The sequence below is a fragment of the Alligator sinensis genome, unplaced genomic scaffold, assembly GCF_000455745.1.
Source record: "Alligator sinensis unplaced genomic scaffold, ASM45574v1 scaffold643_2, whole genome shotgun sequence".
Classification (NCBI taxonomy): Eukaryota; Metazoa; Chordata; order Crocodylia; family Alligatoridae; genus Alligator; species Alligator sinensis.
In genome coordinates, this window is record NW_005842588.1 from 5,577 (window position 1) to 29,550 (window position 23,974).

At 37.2% G+C, this 23,974-nt stretch overlaps 1 protein-coding gene across 2 annotated transcripts in view; it reads left to right on the forward strand.

Moving 5' to 3' along the window:
- The window catches only part of LOC102378889 (homeobox protein PKNOX1), a 20,555-nt gene extending 4,305 nt beyond the window's left edge, over positions 1–16,250 (forward strand). Inside the window, exons 2-9 of one of the 2 annotated variants that reach the window (XM_025214541.1) lie at positions 5,970–6,140; positions 7,585–7,684; positions 9,059–9,156; positions 11,950–11,988; positions 12,152–12,280; positions 13,223–13,299; positions 14,632–14,804; positions 15,881–16,250. In XM_025214541.1, coding sequence (XP_025070326.1) covers positions 5,970–6,140; positions 7,585–7,684; positions 9,059–9,156; positions 11,950–11,988; positions 12,152–12,280; positions 13,223–13,299; positions 14,632–14,804; positions 15,881–16,092 — 999 coding nt within the window. In that variant the 3' untranslated portion in view covers positions 16,093–16,250. The remainder of the gene's footprint in view (positions 1–5,969; positions 6,141–7,584; positions 7,685–9,058; positions 9,157–11,949; positions 11,989–12,151; positions 12,281–13,222; positions 13,300–14,631; positions 14,805–15,880) is intronic. The other variant, XM_006032814.3, reaches the window with a different exon arrangement.
- Positions 16,251–23,974: the final 7,724 nt, after the last annotated feature.

Here is a 23,974-nt window from a genome sequence, read left to right on the forward strand (position 1 = left end):
CGCCTGTCTTGTGCCTGGCACCCCGCACTGCAGCCGCTCGCAGCCTGCCTGGGGCTGCCTGTGCCTGCTCCAGAGAGTCCTGCATGGGCTGTGGGCCACGGGACGGGGGAGGGGCTGCTTTCCTCCACACCGGGAAGGAGTCTGGGGAAAAACTAAGCATGGGGCCGGGTGGGCCTTGCTGTTGTGGGAGCCCGCCGGGATTCCTCTGGGTCCTACTGCCCTTGGTTCCTGTAATTTTTGACAGGAACCAAGGGCAGATAAATAAATATTCATTTTCTAATTTTTTTAGGGGCCCTGCGGGCTAGATAGAATGGCCTCGTAGGCCGGATCCGGCCCACGGGCCGTATTTTGCCCACCCCTGGTTTAACTTGTGCTGGATAATTTCAAGAGATGGAGATTCTGCTACTTGTTTAGATGGCCTGTTCCAGTGCTTGACAACCCACAGAGTCCAAAAGTTCTTCCTAATCCCCACCTTAATTTCCTCTGCTGCAGTTTGAGACCCATTGCTTCTAGTCCTGTCCCATACTGTTATCAAATCACCCTCACTGTCTTTTCTCCAGACTGCATCATCGTAGTTTTTTCAACCGTTCCTTATAAGTCAGGCTTCCCAGGCCTCTAATCATTTTTGTTTTCCATATCTTTAAATATGGAGACCAAAACTGGATACTGTACTCCCAGTGAGGCTTCATCAGTGCCAAATAGAGCTCAAGAATCATCTCCCTTGATTTGCAAGTGACATTCCTGTTACCCAGTATGCTTTTGGCTTTTTTTTGCAGTGTTGGCTTATATTCACTTAATAATGGTCTGTTGTAGCCCCAAGGTCCTTCTCTACAGTACTGCAACCTAGTCAGTCATTCCCCAGTCTGTATTTGTGCATGCAATTATTCTGTCCCAAGGCAGGGCTTTGCACTTATCTTTGCTGAATTTCAGCTCGTTGTTTTCTGCCCACTCCTCCAGTGTATCCAGGTCATTTTGGATCCTAGTCCTCCCTCCAAAATACTTGAAACACCACCCAATTGGTATCACTAGCAAATTTACTAAGTGTGCACTCAATCCTATTGCCCAGAGCATTAATGAAAATATTAAACAAAAAACCTCTTCTGTTCAGTTTCACTGAGGGGGGAAAAGTCTGATTATTTGATTTTCCCCCCCCACGGGTAGCTAACAGATTTGGCTGTTAGGCACACAAACAAGGTTGTTCCATATTTCAAGATCTCATTTAATTCTGTCAAGAGAATCAGAATTGAATGTTGCTGCTGTGGTTCAAGGCATTTTTTCTCTGTTCTGTTTGTACAGCATTGGACATTTGTGCCAGTATATCTTTTTGTTTTCTTTTTGTTTTGTTTTTTGTTTTCTAGGGCATCTAACTCCCATTTTGTCTGCTGTTTAGCTTTTGTCTTTGGTGATGTCCCCAAACTTTAAAATTAAAGTAAGCTGAGGATAAGAGTCAGAACTGAGAGACGGTAATTTATTTCAGACATGTAAAAGCTCTGATAACTGAATAATAATATGAATAATGTCCACCTGGTTTGAGAAACGTATATGATCATATAATAACACTACTGCTGCACTAGTGTGCCCAATTTGACATTTTCATATTGTAAACAATATACTTAGGCTGTATCTTATTAATTTCTTGCTTTGTCAGATGTGTAGAAGTTTTTATCATGCCAGTGCTATAAGACCATTCTAATTCAATAAAGGGCTTAGTCTGTTTGTCCGTAAAACTTCTGGGCAACTGCGCATGTGCCACCACGAAGGCTGGCGGTGATTGGCTGTGCGGGCTCCACCTCCTTAGGCAGGGAGGGAGCCTCCGCCACTGCCTCAGGTAGGGGAGGAGGTGAGGGCAGAGGCAGGTGGGGGGGACGGAGCTGCCACTGCCACCGACTCAGGCCAGGAGGCGAGGTGGGCAGGGAGGAGCCACCACCACCCCCTCAGGCAGAGAGGCAGGGGAGGAGGCGGGTGTGGGGGATGGAGCCCCTGCGCCAGAGCCTGGAGTCGGAGGGGCTGTTTACATGATTAGCCCCAAGGGTGGGGCAGGGGGAGGAGGTGGCATGTTAACACTCCCTGAAACACTCTGTCCTTCACGACAGGCAGTTGACTAGCTTTTATAATGATACTTCTTCTGAGAGCTGTATATCCTTAAAGAGAGCTGACATTTGGTTAAAACCCATTAACCTGCATCTTCATGGTAATTTACTTGGGATTTGTAGGAATTTAAGTACAAGTTTTAATGGTAACCTTTGCTGGAAAGCACTAGTGTAAAAAGATCATCAGTTTGTATGCTTCCATATTGGGCCCTTGCTTTGGTGGGGATGCAGTTGTTCTTAAAAACTCCTGGTCTGGAGTCAAAACATGAAAACCCATGGAACATTGTTGTGGAGTTGAAACCCTGAAATTTGGGGAACTGGGATTTATATTTTAAATAGCAGCTTTTAATGCCCAGATCTGAGTTTACTGCAGTTTTGCAAGTAAGACTCAAACATTTACTTAGTCAAATTTCTTCCTTTAAAAATAAATTTTGGAAGAAGAACAATTTCCTGTCATTATGGTGAGTTCAAGCATACCATTTTCTAGTTTTGGTTAAGCTTCAAACAGCAAGAAAGAATGCTCTTGAAAAGTAAGAGAAAATTCAAGTCACAAAAGAAACTCAAATCAACCTTGAAAAAGTGCCTTATCTTGATATCCTTACTTTGTCCTTAACTAAGGCTAGTCTTGCTTAGTCTGCAATTATAATACCAAATAGGCAACTACTAAATATGTTTTGTCATTATTGGCTTTGGCGTTTTGATCTGTCAAGCAACCCCTTTGCACTTGGCAAATACTTCCAAAATAGTGCACAGGTTGAAGTTGGCGTTGTTGTTTGAGGTTCAAGTCTTACAAAATAAATTCCATTTTATAAAATAGGGATATCATTGAGATCTGGAACAGCAAGTTTAGTGTAGTGAATGATGCCTTGCACAACAGAAATATGACTAGCGCCTTGTGTCAATTCAGTCTTAACACTGCTGGAACTTCTTATATTAGCTACTGCACCATCAAAATTCAAGCCGTCCGATTTTAGGTTTTATTCTAGTTCTTTTGCCATCATTCTTACCCTCAAAGCCGTTTTTATTCCTATGTGCAAGAGTACTTAGCCCAAGTACACCCAGCCAAGAGTGCAATTTTTTTTGACGCACAGCTCTTGCCTTCACCCTTGACTTAATTGATTTATCAGCAATCTGCATATATTTCTAAGACACTTCCATAAAATACTTCGCTGTTCCCTCTGAAACATTTTTCCATAATTGCTCATAAAACTTGGCCTTAATCTTAAAGGCTACGTTTTGCCTGCAAGTTGCAAAGTATCTTAAAATTCTGTAAGACTGAAATCCTGTTTAGTGTATACATGCAGTCCTCGGACCTACGATACAATTGGTTCCTGAAAAACGCATCTTAAGTCAAAACATTGTAACTCGGAACCAATTTTCTCATAAGAAATAATGTTATAAATGGGGGATTGGTTCCTGAACCAAGGCCCAATACCCTATTTTCACCAAAAATACCCCAGAATTTTGTACTCAAATCAATTATAGATGAGTAATATAGATACATTAATGTATTTAGATTGTAAATAGCAATCATATTGATTTGGAAGGACTTCCTTGAGGTGACTTTGCTGGACTTTTTGAAAGGCTCTTGGTTGGACTTTTTGAAGGGTTCTTGGCTGGAGTCTTCTCTGGAGTCCTGGCTGCAGGTTTTTCTGGAGTCTTGTCTGCTTTCTTAAAGAAAGTGTCCAAGGAAGTTTGGACAGATGTTCTGCAGGGAGATGAGCGAGGCAGCAAACTTGTTCACTGGCGTGGCGTCGCATCAGATCAAATGTTGTAAAGTTGAAACCGATGTCATAAAGTTGAAACAGGGTGTCAATTTATAAACGTTTTAAGTGTGGAGCATTGTAACTTGAAAAATTGTAGATTTCATATATTTCATAGACGTTAGGGCTGGAAGGGACCTCGGAAGATCATCGAGCCAGCCCCCCGCCCGAAGGGCAGGAAGTCAGCTGGGGTCATTAAGATCCCAGCAAGGTAAGCATCCAAATTTCTCTTGAAGGTGTTCAATGTAGGTGCTTGAACCATCTCCGATGGCAGGCTATTCCAGACCTTGTGGGCTTGGACAGTAAAGAAATTCTTCCTTATGTCTAGCCTGAAACAGTCTTGCAGTAGTTTGTAACCGTTTGACCTCGTCATCCCTTGGGGCGCTCTGGTGAACAAACGTTCCCCCAGATGCTGGTGGTTACCCCTGATAAACTTATAGGTGGCCATCAGATCACCCCTGAGCCTGTGCTTTTCCAGGCTAAAGAGCCCCATAGCTCTCAGCCTGTCGTCGTAAGGTCTGTTTTCCTGACCTCTGATCATGCGCGTGGCTCTTCTCTGGACTCTCTCAAGCATCTTCACATAGTTTTTTGAATTGTGGGGCCCAAAACTGGACGCAGTACTCCAGCCGCGGCCTCACCAAGACCAAGTACAAGGGGAGAATGACATCCCAGGATTTGCTTGAGAAGCATCTATGGATGCAAGCCAGCTTTTGCTGGCTTGTAAGTCAAGGACTGCCTGTATTTTAAAAAACTGACAAACTTGTCATTCCTTATTGCAATCTTTAAAGAAATACATAGTGATAGAGTTGCATTGTGGGAAAATGGCACAGTTTCTGCTTCCCTAAGCTCTGTATTTTGCAAGAATATCAGTTAGTTTTAAGAGCGTTACATCCACTTTAGACCTTTTACACCAATGTCTCTTAAGTTATTAGTGTACAAGTCAAAGATGGAGGTGAAAAATCAGGCTCTCTTGCTAGTAGCAAGTTTTTAGTTTGAAAGCTGTAACCAAGTATTATAACTTTCCATCTAGAATAGAACAACATTGTGTCCAGCAGCAGTAAGTAATAATATTTTGCTTAACTTGACTCAATTATAAGCTCTTTGGGGAAGGGACTTTCTTTGTTAGATGTGTATATAAAGCTGAGCACAAGGCAGTCCCAGTCTACAGTGCTAAAGTATAAATAATAATAATAATAAACAGACTGGTTTGGCTTTTTTTGGAAAATTAATCTGTTTCAGCATGTAGCAAATGCAGCTGACTGCCTTTGAACTATCTGCCTGCGGTTGAAAAGACCAAAGCTAGTCAGCCTCTTCTGTAGTGGGTACAAATTCTCTGATCCAGAGCACTAATGACTGACACATTCAAATTAGAGTTTAGCCTCAGATATGGTTAAAAGAATATATCTTCCTTATACCAGCGCCTGTTTCTAAAGCATTACATGTTTAATTTATACCAGATGGGGCATGTCCTGTTTGCCCCTTCCTTGTCATTACTAGCTCCATGTTTTCATTCAAAGTTTGCCATAACTGTTTTCCATTTTGATGATGATAGCTCTTGCTGTTAGCTTGGGCTTTTTTGTTTTGTGTTTAGTTTTGTTTGTTGAAGTTCTCTATTCTTGTAAAAAGTATAACAATTCCATTTCCTCACATCTCTTGATCTCATGTTATTGCCACTATCCTTTTAGATCGTAGATTGATATTAATGGCCAGAAGGGTTGCTGCCAGATAAGGGAGGGACTTCTCAGCAGGCTTAAAGGTGTTGCTTTCATAGCAGTTTTATTTCTTCTGACTCCAGCAGTGGAAGTAGTGCAACTAAAGAGTGGAACCTGAGTCTTCTGACTGTAGCTCAGAGTACTGCAATTTACCACCTCTGCCCTAACCCCGTTGTAATAGGACAATAGTACTATGGATTACAATGAAGACGAGACGGATGCTATAGTGACTAATATATAATACTCTAGTTTTTGCTAGAGTATTGTGGCCAGAATTCTGCTATCAGTAGTTATATCTTCTAGTAATAGGGGAAAAAGTATTTGTTTAGCCAGATGAATTATACTTGCAAGTAATACTGTCTTTTTGCCTTATTTCTGAGTTCTTCCTGTCTTTTTCTCTCTAGATGGTAAAAGCAATCCAGGTTCTACGTATTCATCTGCTAGAGCTAGAAAAGGTTAATGAACTCTGCAAGGATTTCTGTAGTCGTTACATTGCCTGTCTGAAAACTAAAATGAACAGTGAAACTCTACTAAGTGGAGAACCTGGAAGTCCTTATTCCCCTGTCCAATCCCAGGTACATTTCAAACTAGTTTAAATTCGCTTAAATTTCCTAGGAAATTTATGGTTGTGTTTGAATAGTATTGTAGCCATAGTGGCTCCAGGAACTGTGTGAGGCAAGGGTTTCTTAGGAGGTATCTTTTTAGTGTTTGTTTTTCTTAGTTTAGTAGCATAAAAGATGTCGCCTCAAAAAATCCTTGCCTCTAGGAAATTTACAAATACACTGTTCTTGCACTTAGTGTTCAAGTAGAATTTTTCACAGTTTACTTGATTCTTTACAATTCTGTTGTTGTTAAAATTAGCGATCTTCTTTTGTACTGCTGCAGAGTGGGCAAGTTTATTGAAATCTGCTGACACTTGAAAAAAAAACAGTAATTATTTGAATATTTTCTTTACTACTTGTCTCAGTCTAGAAACTGAAAACATAACATAATAACTTGGATTTTCTGTCCTGATGGAAGGAGATGTAGGAACAAACAAAGGGAAAAGTTATCATAATGTACATTGTATCTTTTTGGCAATGTCTCCTTTGCTTTGTCTGCCTCATTTAAAGGTGTCGGGATAGCATGGCAATGTAGATGTGTCAACTGACCATGTAAATTAGTCTGAATGTTCCAAAATGAGTAGACAAGGCTGTGTGTTGGTTTCTAGTCATAATTTTTCAGATGTATGCCTACCCCTAGTGTTTATCATCTGTGTCCACTTTGTAAAATCAGGAATAGCATATTCATGTACATGTGCCCAGCATTTGCTGTGTTGCTGAAGTATCTCATTACAATATTTTATAAAGTAATAAAGCAATCATTACTGCCTGGATTACTCTTCTGGTACTTCTGCTATTCTTTCTTGTGAACTATGATGCCCCAGTATCTAGTAGTCATATAGTCTTATATGCAAGTTACTCCAGAATCAGCGTACATCTTTAACTTTCTGCACTCTAAGTAGTTCAAAGAGCATAAAATTTACTTTAAAATCAATGCAATTATTCACATGCTTAATTAAGATTGGTGAAAGGCTAGAATCAGGGCCTAGCAGTATGATTTAAATTACATAACTATAATGTTGAGTTTAGATATGCTTAAAATAACATTTAGGAATTGTGTGTGCCTACTATGTTATTTTAAAGTCAGAAAACTTCAGAAGAAATTAAGTTGTTTCTTAATAACTTGTAATTTTATCTACCATTCTTTATTTCCCATGTCTTTGGAAACAGTTCACTTTTAGTATTGATATCCAAAATTTTCCACAAATTTCTCCAGATATTTTGCTTCTACTTTAATTATCTCATGACTAATGTTTTCAAACAGATCAGTTTTTGAAAATGGCCTCTACTGATGGTATCTATTTCTTTGAGAGCCTTTTTTTTTTTTTTTTTTTTTTTTTTGCCCCAAATTCATTGAGACTAAGATTACAAAACATACTTTTTGTTTTTAAAGAAACTAACTATTTTATTTTTCTAGCAAATTCCAAGTGCCATTGCCGGCACACTCAGTCCCCAAGGGATTATGGTGCCTGCATCAGCATTGCAGCAGGGAAATGTAACTATGGCAACTGTAGCAGGTATGACACAGTCAAGAAAATCTAACCCATTGCTCTTTATTTTAGTTTCTTTTTCAACTGCTAAAAAAAATGCACGAAGATGGGACTGTTTTATTAAAAACTCTTTGACAAGAGCTTCCCACTGAAATACCATGTCAGCTTCTGCATGCTGGTTTCGTATGCTAGTTGATGGTTTTTGCTTGATCAAGTATCATACACACAGGCCAGGTACACACATTCATTTTTGACCAGGAGAATCGCTATTCTCCTGGTATGGAGAGGCTCCCTGCTTCTTCTTCAAACCAGGTTGTCCCTGGTTTTGGGAAGAGGCACGGCAATTTGCAGGCTTCTGCCAGCTTCCCCCTTCTTCCAGTAGGAATTAAAGTCTGTACATAGCCATTTTTTTTACATACAGCATCTACTTGAGAGAGATTTCAATGCAGTGTCTTAAAGAAAACAAAACAAACCCCAAAAACAAAGTTATTTAACTTATGCATTTTCAAGAGTAGCACTTTTTCTATGTTTTTCAAAATATTGTTAGGCAAACAAAAGTCTTAATCAAAATGAATGCTGCAATAAATGACTCTTTCATTGCATTATATAGCTAGGTAACAGCACCTGGAAGTCAGTCAGTGAAACTTTGAAAACTCCTACATGTGCTGCTGTGGTCAGGCGGCAGGCAGAGTGATTGCATTTCAGTTTGACTACATTTATCTTTTCACAAACATTTATACATATACCTGAATGAGCTTGCTCAGATACTGGAAGGAAAATAGCTTGCGCTAGTGCAACACTCCGCCTCTGCCAATTTACCCAGATGCTCAGTGGCTAATTAATGCTGAGCTAACATGGCTGCACTGGCATATTGGTTCTTGTGCCTAAGCTAGATGGAGCAGGAGCGTCTGGTCTGGTATTTTGAAAATGTGGCCAAAATGGAGCCATATTTGATACAGATTTCATGAATGGTAAAAAGCTTTAAAATATTGAAGAGTTCTATTCAATGGAAAAGTTGTAATAAAATAACAGGCTTAATATCAGCTATTTAGATAATGCACTTCCACTTCATAGTTTCATAGTTGGTAGGGTCAGAAGGAACCTGAGCAGATCATCAAGTCCAACCCCCTGCCATGGCAGGAAAGAGTACTGGGGTCAAACGACCCTGTCAAGGTGTTCATCACTTATCAGCTGTAAAGTATTTATTTGCAGTGCCTTTGTCCATCTTTAAAGCAGATATGATAACAGAATAATTGTTTATAATGAATTGCATTCTACAAAGACCACAACAATCTTATTCACTTAAGCAGTCTCAGTACTTAAATGCACGTGCTTGATGTTTTGTCTGCTATATAGATATGAATATAAACAAAGTCTGATCATAATTTTCTTTTTTCAAAGGGGGCACAGTGTATCAGCCAGTCACAGTGGTTACTCCACAAGGTCAAGTAGTGACACAAGCACTGTCACCTGGGACAATTCGGATCCAGAATTCCCAGGTTTGTTTCAGGGTCTTCAATAAAGTTTTGTAGATTAAAAAAAAGTTTTAAATAGTAAAATATTAAGAGTGATAAATTGCCAGAAGGAACCTTGCATAAAATTAGCAGTTTTCTGCAATTAAAGTAAATGCTGATGCAAAGATTCTTGCCTTTGTTGCCAGGCACGAAATCCCAAAGATCTGCAAAAATCTCCCTTGATGTAATAAAAGCACTGTAGGCCCTGACTATCAGTGTCTTTCTGGTGATGGCAGAGTACTTGTATAGAAGAAAAGCAAGTCTACTGACTAAACGTTAAGCATTTTTTTTAATTACCATTTTTTTCTAGCTGTTGAAATAGATTTATGGTAGGATGTCCTGCCGCTTTTACATTATCATTCAATATTACTGGTATCAGAAATTTCAGTTTTTACCAAAAAGGCAGCTACCACCAGAAATTTAGAATTCTGTTTTATGTGTTTCAGAATTTATACATGTTGGGAGGTGTTTCACTATTCAGCTATTCAACCTTCAAAACACTGTGCTGAACTAAATGGGTGATGACCATGTAGTGTGTGTTGTATTGAATTAAAAAAGATAAAAGTAAGCCTGTCCTTACTGGGAAGCCACTTAAAGTTTATAATAGGGCAGTGCTATGACACTTGCATTACAGGAAAGGGAATCATGATAAGAAGTAGATGATCCAAATCAACACAACATCAGGATAGTGGTACATGAATCAGAAAGTGGTATAAATCAAATCTTCCAAGGTGGGAGGAGAATTAAAGGTGGATTAATTTACTAAATATGTCAACAGGAAGATTGTTTTTTACAGTGTAAAGTTGAATGACTATTACTGACTTATTACATTATTAAAGTATGTTTAGAGTAGACTTGTCCTCTGATGTTTATAATAGTATATACTTGGTCAAGTTCTGCTGGCAGAAATGCACACTTCTGAATTAATAAGGATTGCATGTGCATACCTATGAAAGATAAATTAGTTTCATAGACTGGAACCTTAAACTTTGAACTTAATAGTGTGCATATGAATTTTCCCATTCAAATGTTTAGCAAATTAATCTACCTTAGCATCTCCTTATCCTTTGGAAAAATCTGATTTCTGGGAGACTGGAATCTTTGGAGGGAAAATTCTCACACTTCTGGGAGAAAACGTGAAAACAGTAGGAAATATACCTAGCATATGGATACAATTCTTTGCTTACATGCATGCGCCTTTTTTGAGTTCCGCTGTAGTGGTCTACTTCATCCATAGGTAGAGTTTGGGACTTCATTCCAATTTTACTTGTGAGGCATCAGATAGACCATTGAAATTCCTACTTTCAGTATTCCACTGCTTTCTGAGAAAAAAAGAATTCCTCTCTGGATGCATATTGAAAATATCACTAGTAATCCTCTGTACAGAATTGCTTGGAACTTAAAAAAAGAAAAAATATATTTGTTATTACTTCTGAAAGTACATTTGGAGGTGAGGGGAAAAATCATTTGATATTTGACACTTAGCTCAAAAAAGACCTTTTTAAAATAGATTTGCATCTCTCCTGCTTTGTTTCTTGAAGATAAACAAGGACTCTGTTTAAAAACAGTGGATTTAGAAAGTTATACCATGGTTGTCAAATGCAAACTATATACTTTTTCCTACTAGCTTGGTCTAAATGTTGAAGAGTATCCTTTCTGATGTCTATCAATGCACTTCTTTAATGGGGAAACATATAGGTATATCAATGTAAAATGCAGTAACTCTGCTAGGAGCAGAGGCTTGGTACCTGGCATCCCAGCCTCCCAAGGGACTGCTTAACCATGAGGCTGTATATTCATGCTCTCTTTTCCCACTTTCTCTTCTTGTTCCCATGCAGCTTGCATTTCTTTATGTCCAATGTTTTAGCTTCAAGAGGAGGGAGGAGAATGCCCCATTTGGAGCCTAGCATCTAGACACATTGTTAGGGCACTCCTCTAGGAGATGTGAGTTTTAAGTTTCTACACCTCTGGGTAGAGGAGGACCTGTAACATTTCCTACTTCCTGGATTAGTGGTCTGGCCAATATTATATAAAAGGCAGATGTCCTTAATACTGGTCACATTTTAGAAATCGGGCCATTGCTAATGCATTTTGTGATGGGTCTGATTTAGTGTATGTTTAACATACTCAAAAAGTGCCTACTAGATTAGGGTCTGCAGGGGTCTGATGTGTACTCTACCCAGTTTCTGGCCCCCTACAGGGTTTAGCAAGGTTGGGACATTCTGGGTATACCCAAAACAGAATTGCAGGTGCCCAGGGAACTTTCATGCTGAACTGGGAGGTGCTTATTTAGTTTTTGCTCCCAGGGCTAGATCATTGCTCAGTGGGAGTGGTTTGGACCACAAAATTAGACTGCAACTTGTATAGTCTGCCTAGCTGAATCTGTCATAAGTCTTTTAAGTGACTAAATCCCTGTTAAATATGTAGAACATGATTCTTCCCCTCTGGCTCCCACACTTAGTGTCTTCTGTGCTCAGTGGTTATAAAATAAATCAGTGTAGCATTTTGCATTTGGTGTCCATTATGTGTTAATTGATGCACAAGGTGACTACCAATTGAGAATCAGATCCTTGGTGTGCTGCTTGTAAAAGACTATGCTCCTGGTCCCACTTGTTAGGATGATTTTTATCTAAATGAAGAAGAAAGGGGGCAATTGGTAGCTGTGATGTGCTATGTATGTCTTCACAATAATTACTGTATTTCTTAGAGAGGGGGTCTAGAAAATGCTAAAATTATAGAAACCTGATTCCCCCTAACCCAGCATATGGATCTCTCTAGGATAATACTGCAAGAGAACTACCAGCACGACCTCTACAGGTAAATGAAGTACCATTTTAGACACTGATTATAAAGCTAACTTTTTCGTTCCTTCTGTAAGTTATACATTTTTTCACATAAAAACATTTTTGTGAAATATCTTTATTAATATAGTAAGTTCCTACCTTTAATTTTCTCTATTTCTTTTAAATTATTTATGTAGCTTCAGTTTCAGTTAAACCAAGATCTAAACATCTTGCATCAAGATGATGGCTCATCAAAAAACAAAAGAGGGGTTCTTCCAAAGCATGCTACAAATGTGATGAGATCATGGCTTTTTCAGCACATTGGGGTAAGGACTAAGCATGATCAACAGTTAAAAGTTTTGACAAAGTCTTTTGATGTCTATTTTGATTTGCATCATCAAGAAGGCATATTTTCTCGTGCATTATATGATCCTAATTCCACTTCCATTGGATCAGAACCTAATCCTGGAGAGATTTAATATTTGAACTCTATGGTCTTATTAGAAGTTTGAGGGGGTGTTGGTAGAATTCCCCTTTATTTTAGTGAGCTAAAGATTTACTGCCATGTTTCCCCGGTCTGTGGCCCAATGAAGAACAGTTATACATAAATTCTATATAGAGGGAAATTGTAGATTGTATGCTTGTATTTATTTCCATTCCATCAAACCTTTCAGCAGTCTGTACATGCCACCTGCTCATGGTAACACAAGGATATCATATATGAACTGGAAAGGAAAAATAAGTGGTGGTGGTTGCTGTGGTGGTTATTCCATTAGAAATTCATGGAATATTTTCTGATTTATTTGATTTTACAACAGATAAATAATACAAGAAAATCACACATACATTTCTTATGTTATACTCTTCCCTTACACTGTTTAATTCATAGTAGTTTTATTTAACCACAAACAGCTTGTCAGTACTCTCATATGATGCTACCTCTAGACAGTGTAACTAATCAGATCTTATCACATGCTGTATTGTCCAAGGATCACGCTGTCTAACAAGGACTCTGGCAGCCTTGAGAAGCATTTTTTTTCCTGAATTTGACACGGCCAATTAAATGGTAGCATATGCACTTTATAAGGGTATAATGTTTTGTAAAGCTTTATTAAATGATGTTATCAGGAAAAGTGTGTGGCTTAATGAATCACATGGTTTTTAGATTCTACTAGTTTTTAAATTGGAAATAATGGAGCTTTTATTTTTTCTTCTAATGAAAGAAAGAAGCAAAGAAGAAATATTTACGTTTCTTTTTCTGTTCATAGCATCCATATCCAACAGAAGATGAAAAAAAACAGATTGCAGCACAGACAAATCTGACACTACTCCAGGTTAACAATTGGTAAGAACCAGACCTTTGACATAATATTTATTATTGAGGGATGACTCTGAAAAAGAATCTGAGTTGAATCTGAGTTTAGTTAAGTAATTTCTTAACTAAACTTTGGGTAGTTTTAATTGTAATAGCACTTTGCATCTTGACAGCAGTGGTGGCCATTCTTTTTGTCAGACGTGCCACAAATTTAGTCAGCATGCAACAAGTTCAGCCCTGTCCTCTTCCTAATCTGCCACTGATCCCTGTCCCCTACCTGATCTGTCACTCTGCCCACTGGCCAACCTGCCACTCTACTTCCCACCTCCTCCCCAGTCTGCCACATGCCAAACACACTGGCTTTCTCTGCTACTCCTGGTACATGTGCCACTCTTTTGTCCAAGGTGGTCAGCCAATTTCACTTCCTGTCACTCCTGAGACATATGGAATAGTTTTATGACTGTTTTGTAAGTCAAGGAATCTAGGATTAGATAAATTTAATGATGTGTCTAAAAGTCTTTGGCATATCTGGCAATAGAACACCGTTGTCTTTACTCTAACACCTGTGCTCAGGAACAAGACAATTATTCCTTATTGCTGTCATGCCAGCTACAGTGAGATTAATCACTGATGACTGATCAGACTTAGTAGAAAAATGGGAAGGATTCTTGGACTGAAAGTAGAAGGCTGAAGAAAACAGGAGGGGAACAGAGAGAGCTATGGAATTGGGAAAGGGCTGAAGAATCTATTTGGTAGGGACTCTTAACAAGTGAGTGGGTTGATTGGCTCAAGAACCAAACATGGGAGGCTCAAGAGCCGAACATTGGAGGCTTAGTGAGCCCATCAGTTCCATGGGGGCTTGGAAAATCACTTTAGAGCCACTGAGTAGGAAAGTAAAGCAGAAGACCCAAGTAGGAACCATGGCTACTGGAGAAACCCTAATGACTTGTTTAGGGCATGCTGTGGTAACTTTATATTCCAGTGGGCAGATCTTGGAATATGCACCTTTCCTAGTGGCTAGAAGAAGCAGTGTATTAGCCAATAGTAAAGGGGAGGGAGGAAAGTTCAGCTGCCAGCAAGAGAAAAGCAGAAGGGTGCTTCCTAAGTTTACTTAGTAAAATCAAAGGGTTTGGCGTTCTAGTTTAGCAGTTAAAGAAGTTCTGGTACACCTCTATAATGGAGTGTCAGACCAGAGTATTAAGGAACAATGACATTTTGGATCTTATATTTTTCTCTTTTTTTTTTTTTTTTTTTACCATTGCACTCTTAATTAAGAGGGCTTAAAGCTGCGTGTGATATTTCATTGCCAACTTGGAATCTTTTGGCAAAATGTGATCTTCTTTATTACTTTTGGTTTTTTAGGTTTATCAATGCTAGAAGGCGAATTCTTCAGCCAATGCTGGATTCCAGTTGTTCGGAAACTCCAAAAACAAAGAAAAAAACAGCTCAAAACAGACCAGTTCAGAGATTCTGGCCTGACTCCATTGCCTCAGGAGTTGCTCAGCAGCAGTCTAATGAACTTACAATGTCAGATGGTAAGGAGTATTGGCCCAAACTTAAATAGAAAAGCTAATTCTGGATAAAATGCCTTAATTACGTAGAACTGAAGTGGCTTTGTTATATTTTAGATTTCCAGAAGTAGCTGAATTGCTATGCCTTACAGTATGGAAAAAATGAACAGAAGTATCTCTAAATGCTTGGGGGGGTTATTTCTGGTTGTGTTTTTTTTTGTTTGGGGGGATGAAATGTATAGAAAAATGCTAAAAGTCTTGTTCAGGATTTTCAAAGTAAATAACTCAAAAGTTAGGAAATGCTAGAATCAAAATTGTCTATGCAACTCTAATTTTTCCGACCTGTGCATTACAATAGTGTTTTGTTACTTTGATCGCACACTGTATTTCCCAGAGTGGCAGAACTAGAACTGTAACTCAAGGCTTCCTGATTCCCTGACCATCTACTCATTCCTGCAGTATTTCCTGAGGTGCTAAGCAATCGTGGTTCTGCAAATCAAGCTGCAAGTGATTTAGGGTGGGTACTGAAAAAATACTAGAACCTGTGAATTTTTCGGTTAAATGGTCAGTACAGAAACTCTGTGGCCAAGAAGGAAATAGACCTGTTTTTCCTTACAGCGCTTTAACCATAAGGCAGTCCTTTCTCTTTCTACAGTCAAGTTGTTTCGCTTACTGCATAATTGCTGATTCTTCAAGGGCTTGACCTAACACCTGTTGAAGTCAATAGCACTTTTTCTGCTGACTTTAGTGGGAGGTAGGAAAGACGGATTAATCGAGAAAACAAATTACTCCATTTAGATAATCCTGAATTATTTCCTGAGCACCTTCCTTCCTGCACAATTAATAAGGTTGGGATTCTGTGGAAAAAGTATTACACGATAACGTAATTGAAGAAAAAACAATGGGGATGAATTAAGGTTTTAGGGCAACCTTTATTCTGGCATTTCCTGATTTTTGAGTACTTGATTTTACAACTGTAATTTCCTATGCCTTCTCTTTTAAAGGAAAAATGAATTCTGTTATGCATGACCATTAACCCTAAATTATTATTTTAGCCTTGTTCTTATTATGCTAATAGTTTGTTTTTGTTTTGTCTCTAGGAGCAGTTGTAACAATTACAGCTCCCGTCAACATGAATGTAGACAGTCTTCAGTCCCTGTCATCTGATGGTGCTACTTTGGCTGTTCAGCAAGTTATGATGGCAGGGCAAAGTGAGGATGAATCTGTGGACAGCGGTGAAGATGATGGAACAGACCTCTCAACAACAAACATCAGTGGGCTGGTCTTGGATAACAGCGATTCTCTGCAGTAGGAAGCAAGAGAATGTGACAGAATATTTAGGAAAAAGAATGGACTGACTGACTGTTTTTCTAGTTTGCACAGCAAACATTTTACACAAGTTTTATTTCTAATATGTTTTATATGTAGATATAGAAGGGTGCACTTTTTTGTATTTCATAGTAAGCTGAAAGAGTGGGGCAGCGCTTTCTTTCAAATGTGGTTTTTGTTTTTTTTTTCCATTTCTTTTGGCTTTTTATTTCAGAAAATGAAATCTACTAAAGTAATGAACCACATAAACACCCCTTTCTTCTCTTAGATTAATTGAAAGTGCTGTAATTTTTAAAGAATTATGCAGTTTCAATTAGTGTTGTTGCTTAATACAGCTCTTGGTGGGCTAATGATGTAAATTTTAAAGCATGTGACACTAGTGCGTGGAACTTGGTCATTGAGTTAGACACACATATTTGAAAGATGCTTCTGCACCTTAAAAACTGCCAGTCTGAGGTGGGCAACAACACGTACACACGAACGCAAAGAAAATGGAGAAGTGTGATTCAATAGCGAATGTATGGCAATTTAAATAAGTTTAGTTTCTCTCATAGTCAGTGAGCCTGTTTATCATTTGGTATAAAAACTCCTATTTTTACCTTATCGGGATTATTGGATAAAAAAAATATTTTTATAAATTCATTAAGAATTGGGATGATGACTGTATTGAGCATGAGAGAAATTTCCAGAGGGGTAAAATAAAAGTTTAGTATTCCTATTTGGAAGGTTCTGAAAACTGACCAAATTTAATAAACATACATAATGCTAGTGTTCTATGGTTCTCTGCTATCCCACAGTGGTATAGTATATTTGATAATAGCATAAGAGGGGCCCACTGTTTGATGGGATTTTGATATAGTCAAACTCTGATTTATATTATGTGTAAACTAATGCTCAAATTACATTTAACTCTGTATCTAAACTTGTATCTGAGGATATTTGCTAAATAGATATTCAGGTAAGTAAGTACAAATACCCACAATATTTCAAATAGTCATTAGAGAAATTTAACAGTTTACAGTTTTTCACTCTGATTTTGAAACATGAAATGTTGACTTATGCAGTGACTGATTTTTTCCACTTCTGCTATGTCACTGCATTTGAAAAACATTTTACCCTGTATACAAAAGAAAAAAACATATAATTTATAGATTATATAAAGGTCTTTTCAAATCTGAAGGTTACAAGAATATAAAACAGGCTTCTTAGATTATGAAAACCTTCTCTGTCATTGTCAAATTTATTAGAACCAGTGATAAAAACAGATGTATTTGTGATAATGGTTAATTTCAGTTTATTTACAGACTTGGAGTTTTGTATGGTTATTCATACATACCTATTGACACTTGACATTGGAAGTTTGTATTGCCCATTTTTAAATACAAATAACAGCAGATCATGGGAGTCTTGTGGCATGATAGAAGTGCTCTTCTATAAGTGCATTTATTGTACCTGGGTTTTGTAGCAAAGCCAGAAAGCTGTTTTCTGAATTAGAACGCGGCTAGCTTTATCTCCCACAGGACTGTAAGGAAAAGTGCTAGCTTTGAATCATATAGGGTCTGACTGAGCAAAGGACTTAAGTGCATAATTTCATTTGCCTGCCTAAAGCCATTCATGTTTCACCTAACATTCAGGTATGTGCTTCAGCTTAACTTTAAACACATGCTTAAATCCATTGTTGAATCAGGGCCTTAAATGCTGTCTTACTGGTCAGTTTACAGGCAGTGTGCACAGAGACCTGAAAAGGAGATGCCAAAAATTGTTGTGTGTACATAGAAGAAAACATATTTTTCCAATTTTTTGAATTGGCATCAGACTTTACTCAGCGTTGGCATAAGCAAATGACTTTCCTGTAGCAGTACTCACTTCCACCTATGATGAATTTGGCCTGTTGCCTCAGCTGCAGTGACAAGGGACTCTGAAATTTAAAGAAAATGCTAAAAATGTATCATGAAAAATTAAATTATGAAAACTGATATAACATAACTGATCTAAGAGATAGTGTCAAGTCAAGTTTGACACACAAATTTAAAAGGCAGAATCAACTTTAAGTCAGACATCGCTAAAAAAGGTTCTACCTATGACTGTTACAAAGGGCACCTGAGATGACTAAAACTGAGACAATGAAAGAAAATATTTCTTCTCTCTTTCTTTACTCCATCTGCTTTTTGCTTCTGTCAGCACTTTGTATTTTCATTGTTTCCATTGCCTAGTAATTTTTTCCATTTGATTTGTGTGGGTTTCCCACACAACAATAGGTAAATGGGGCAACATTTTAGGGCTTGATTCAGCAACCGTTGCTCACATTTAATAGCATGTTAACCCTCCAGTGCTGCAAGCACTTATGCAGATGAGCAAATGTGAATAAGGCTGGCAGAATCAAGCCCTCAAAAGAGAGAGGGAGAAGGGGGGAGAGAGAGAGAGAATATAATTGTTTATTACAAAACATTGGCAAGGGGTTCCTAGAGAAGGGGACTCACTAGTTGAAAGCAACTATATTTCAAGCAGATGATGTCCTCTTTGATTTCATGAGAGGAAGGTTTTAACAAAGCCTTACGCAATTAAATTATTTTTCATGGATTTTTTTCTTCATTCCAATATAGTTTTTATTCTCTTGTGGAATAATGACAGATAACATTCAGTGAAATGTGAAGTTGATTAGAAAGTTATCATAGAGAAAGAAAATGGACTAATCAATTTTTATTACAAAATCCAAAAGAATTGTCAAAAGTAGACATCAGAATGAAACAAATTATATTCATAAAGTTATTGTAGTTGTAATAATCAAAGGTATTGCTTAAGAAATAGAATTTAAACCTTTTCCCATTGAAATCATTTTGAAGTTTGCAATTAATTTGAATAGACTGAGGACTGAGTCCATGAAAGGACTTTTGTCCTTTCCATGAGTAAAAGAAAGTGGTGAGATTTTTTTCCATTTTTAAACAGGAAAAGAATTCACGAAAGCACAGCTGTTTAGGAAGGGTACTTGAGCAATGCAAGGGCTTAGCACATAAACATCTATTTAACTTCTTCCCAAATGAGAGTCATAGTCATGCTGTAATAAAAAGACAAGCTAGTTTTAAAAGTCATGTGCTTAAAAGCAGCCAGCATGCAATTGTGAATAGTTTGAAAATATTTGAAAACTGTAGAAATCCTATTCGTTACCTCAAAGTAAATTAACTCAGTTAAAACTTTTTCAGGAAGCCCATGTTTTAAAAAAAATAGACCTTTTAAGAGTCATTTTTTCTAAGTTATCATGGTATAATATAAAACTTTCTGAATGAATAAGCAATAGCCCTCATTATCAAATTATCAAATCTGGCTACTAGGTCAAAGTGCAGCCTTTAATGTAGGACTATGTGAGCATACAGGTTTGCAGGCCTTTCTGTGGGTGTGGGCTCCTGCCCTGAAGGTTTTTATGTAAAAGAAAACCACTACTTACTACTCCCTAACCTAACAGGAAAGTGAAACATATTCAGGTGTCTGACTTCATTAACTTTATCAGTGAAAGGGATAAACCAAATCTTTCCAAGGACTTTATGAACCTGCAGTGTTTAAAAAGACATTTTGAAAATTGTGCAAAATTTAAAACAGATGCACTTTGTTGGAATGAGGTTAATTAAAGGTATTAATTATTTGATTTCTGAAACCACTTCTCCTTGGAAACGATGATTAATCATTCTGTCTATGCAAGATGAAAGTCATTTGTAGGTGCTCAGTCATTTGATTTGTGACTCGGTCATTTTTAGGTGCTCTGTTTCTGTTGTATTTTGAACCTCTTATTTTGATGAATCTTACCTACACATTTAACTTAAATTCAGTTGAATTTTAAGGCTAACTACACAAAAAATAATTAAGAAAACATATTGGAAACAAAAGTAACCTTCTTCCCCCTCGTGAAAATCTCACATGTTAACATGGTTCTCAATAGTGCAGTTTTTAAATTTCTAAACCATTCTCCCTTCTGCCATGTTAAATGTAATGTATCCAGACTGGAAATTCCTCCTTCAAAAAAACAAAGCTAGCCAAGAAAAAATAATGAGTCTGCAAGTTTAGCTGCTGTGTTCAAAAGAAAGCAAAACCTAAACCTGTATTATTTATAAATTGAGTATATAGCTTGAAAGATCCTCCTGGATTCACTTTGCTCTTTATTGAATTTTGTTTTTTCAGTATAGATGGAATAAAAAAGGCTGGCTTTGCTGAACCCAAATCAGATTTTCTGGGCTTGCTAAAACCATTTTTCTTCTTCTTCTTCTTCTTATTTTAATCATAAAAATAGTTTACTTTATCACCAAGCATGAAATATAGTGAAAGATGGCAGAAGTATGCAGCTAAGTGGTCACCCTGTGTGTCACCTGGACGTATAAACATATGTTCCCTTCTGTGATTTAATTCTTTAGGACTTGCTGACTGATCCTACCGTCCTTTGAGGGAAAGCACTCCGTTGTTCTTACAGAAGCAAACTTGCTGATCTTGTAACACTGTCAAGATATCTACCCAGTGTTATTGCAGTCCTATGTTTTTAGATAGTAACAGAAGTGATCTATCAATTATCCTTTGTTCTATCAACATTTGGTCTACAATACTGACAATCTTTAAAATGTGAACCTTGTAACCTTGGTTTTTCCTGGATTGCTGTCTTGTGAGGGATTTTGTGAAGCAACTGATCTATCAAAGGAAAAAGATTCATAATCAAAATGTGCTTCATAGATGGTGACATTTTTTCTGATCTGAAAAAGCACGTTGTCTTATCTTTTAAAAGCAAAGCATTGCTTTAATTAGTGTTAGCAGTATAGTTTAGTTTAAACTCATACATATTTTCAGGTGTCTTAAACGTAGCTGAGAAATTTCATTTCAAACTAGTTACCTAAGATTTCTAGCCAAAAACAATTTTGGCTGTTTGTTTGTTTGTTTACACATATGCAAAAAATGTTTACTAGTTCTTAATGGTTTGGAGGTTTTTATGTTTTTGGAATGCAGAAGCAGCTTTGAAAGCAAGACTTAAGCAGGTAAATAATCCATGTGTGTGATTTGTTTTTGTTGTTTTTAAAATTGTTAATTAAAATGGCATGGACTTCGAACTTTCAAAAATGGCTTCCAAGCATGTATGGTAACAACTTTTTCAAAACCATTCAAATGGATTTTTCCTGTTCAATGCAGTACAAGTTCCATGTGCCAACTTTTTTCTTTTTATCAGGTAGACTGTAAAGGATTTCCAGATCTACCATGTGGTATTAGATTAGAGAATTTCCCTTTAAAAGGTGAATAAGTTTCTTACGTGATGCCCGTAACTTTTCTTCTACAGTCATTACTCTGTTGGATATGTAATTACAAGTTGAGAATTACTTTTTTTCAAGGAAAAGAGGGCTTTTGTGATTTACTTCATAGCTCCATTATGCATCTCTGATACAAAAGTTTTGGATCTCAGTACAGAGGATAGCTACATCCTATAAATAGGTTTCTTAAAGGGTTAATCTATGCTTAATTGATCTCCTAGACATGAGCAATATGCATTATAGATGCATCAATATTTTTCATTTATTTATTATGTTTAAGTGTGATATTAAAAACACATTCAAAGCTCTGAGTTCTCTGCCAATAATTAAACTTAGAATTATTACCTGCTAATAAAATTGCAAATAAATAAATGAAGTCCCCCCAATAGCAATTTATGTAACAATTTCACTCAGGCGGCAGACAACATCAATTTAAAAAAAAAAATGTCTAGAAAAGGCCCTTCTCCTGAAATTATACCCAAGAGCATGCACATACATCCTCATTCTTCCTCCTTGTTGTCCTACCCTTTCCTCTTCCCCCTCAAAAAAACAAACCAAAATGACAAAAAACAACTATCAAACAAATGGCTTCATTATAAGTAATTATAGGTGGCTGAGAGCCATGGTTATAAAGGAGCTATTGCTCTATTTGGCTCTAAGTATGAACCACATATAAAACTACCTAGTAAACCTTTTTAACTCTCTTATAATCTATACATATACTCTTTCTTATAAAGCATGAGTAATATTTTAAACTAACATTAGAAAAGGAAATTTAGATGCACAAAACATTTCTAAGATAAGATTCAAGCAGACACAAAACTCTTAAGTGTTCTACCAGATGTTTAGTCTGTCACCCATTCACCAGTGCCTAGGGTATTGTATGACACTCAAGTACCCCGTGCTGCATTACTTGCATACTCAGAATTCCTAGTAAAGTCCATAAAAGTTTCGAATATGCCAAGAATGCAGTAAAATCAACTTTCAAGAGACCCCTGCAAAATCTAGAACCAATAGGATGGCATTGGGCCAGATTTAGCTAGCTCTACTGATGCAAAAAAGGCATAATCCAAAACCCATTGAAGCCAGTGGAAGTACTTCCATTGACTTCAAAGACTTTGGATCTGGCCTAATTGTTCCCTTGACCTCTGTGAGGTCACCTAAAGCACAGAAAATAAGACCCAGGAAGTGATTTCCAATCTTATTTTCTCAGTACACTGCTTTTTCTGTCGGACCCTTCATATTGTGTGATATATTAAAATAAAAAAGAAAGGTTACTAGAATGGAGTTGAAAGAAGATATTTGTTGTAATCCACCCATCTTTATGCTTTGAGGGGTTTTTTTAAGTTATGTGTAAAGTGTACAGATGATACAGATGGACTCCTGAAGCAATTGGTGATTTGTTTATGTACTACTAAACCTGCAAAAGAAAATGAGGAATACAAGCTGACAAGATGCTGCTTTTTCTTTTAATGTTTATCAGTTATATATACTTCTGATGAGGAATACAGTTCTATTACAAATTTCACCTGCTCTTGCAGTTCTTAGCCTCTGTTAATTCCATTGTAGGTTGACGTGGGTAAAGACAGCAGAATTGAGCCCTCTATGCATGTGATCACATAGCTTGCAAAATCAGGAACTACACGTGTACAAGATGTGGCTGTGCAAGACACCTGAAGATATCTTTCTGCTTGGGTGAGACCCACGTTGAGCCCATGTGGAAACATTAGATACTGCTTTTCTTTGATTTTTTTTTTTTTTTTTTTTTTTAGTAGGTCAAACTATACATGTCAACTATACATGATTTCTTGATACGTGGTAGGATTGAAAAAATGTTTTGCACTGTTGATTTTCGTTAACTTTTTTAGTTTAGTACTATGGTCAAGCTACATCCGAGACCTAACAAAAATCAACACTTTAGATCAAATAGCATTCTTTAGATAACTCCGAAAAATCCTCAAGTTGTACAGAAGTCAGATATTTGTTAGATTATAAATGCAATAACTGTTTTTTCTCTGTCAAATAGTGCTGAAAAGGGTACTCGTGACTCATTTTTTAAGGTAGTATACTTTATACTGCAGCAAAATTACCATAAGGATTTAAACTGCTTGTATATGCGGCTTCCCTCCACACACCTCTCCTCTTGGAAGGACATAATAATGCTCCTTGATTACACAGCTGGGGATTTCTTATGCATTTTTGAGACTGTTATCAATTCTGAAGACTTTTTTTATTATGCCTCTGCATACCACTGTAGGATTTGGAACATGAAACATTTGAAACCATCAAGCCCAAGTTGTTTATAATCAACAATTTTGAATATTAATTGTGGCTTATTTTAATTCAGTATCAGAAAGATTAGTGGAAAATGAAGCATTTGTTAGCTGAAGATGCACAATTTTAAAATTAGTTCACTTGAAAACTAAAATAATGTGTATATAGTTTCCCAAAGTGAATGTACAACATTTTTGTAATGTATATGCTGTTTTCTAATGTTTTAGGTTGTGTTTGTGCTAGTATCAGGTATTAGGCACAAAATATGCATATTTTAATACTTATTTTGCATAACAAAATATGCACTGCTTAGGG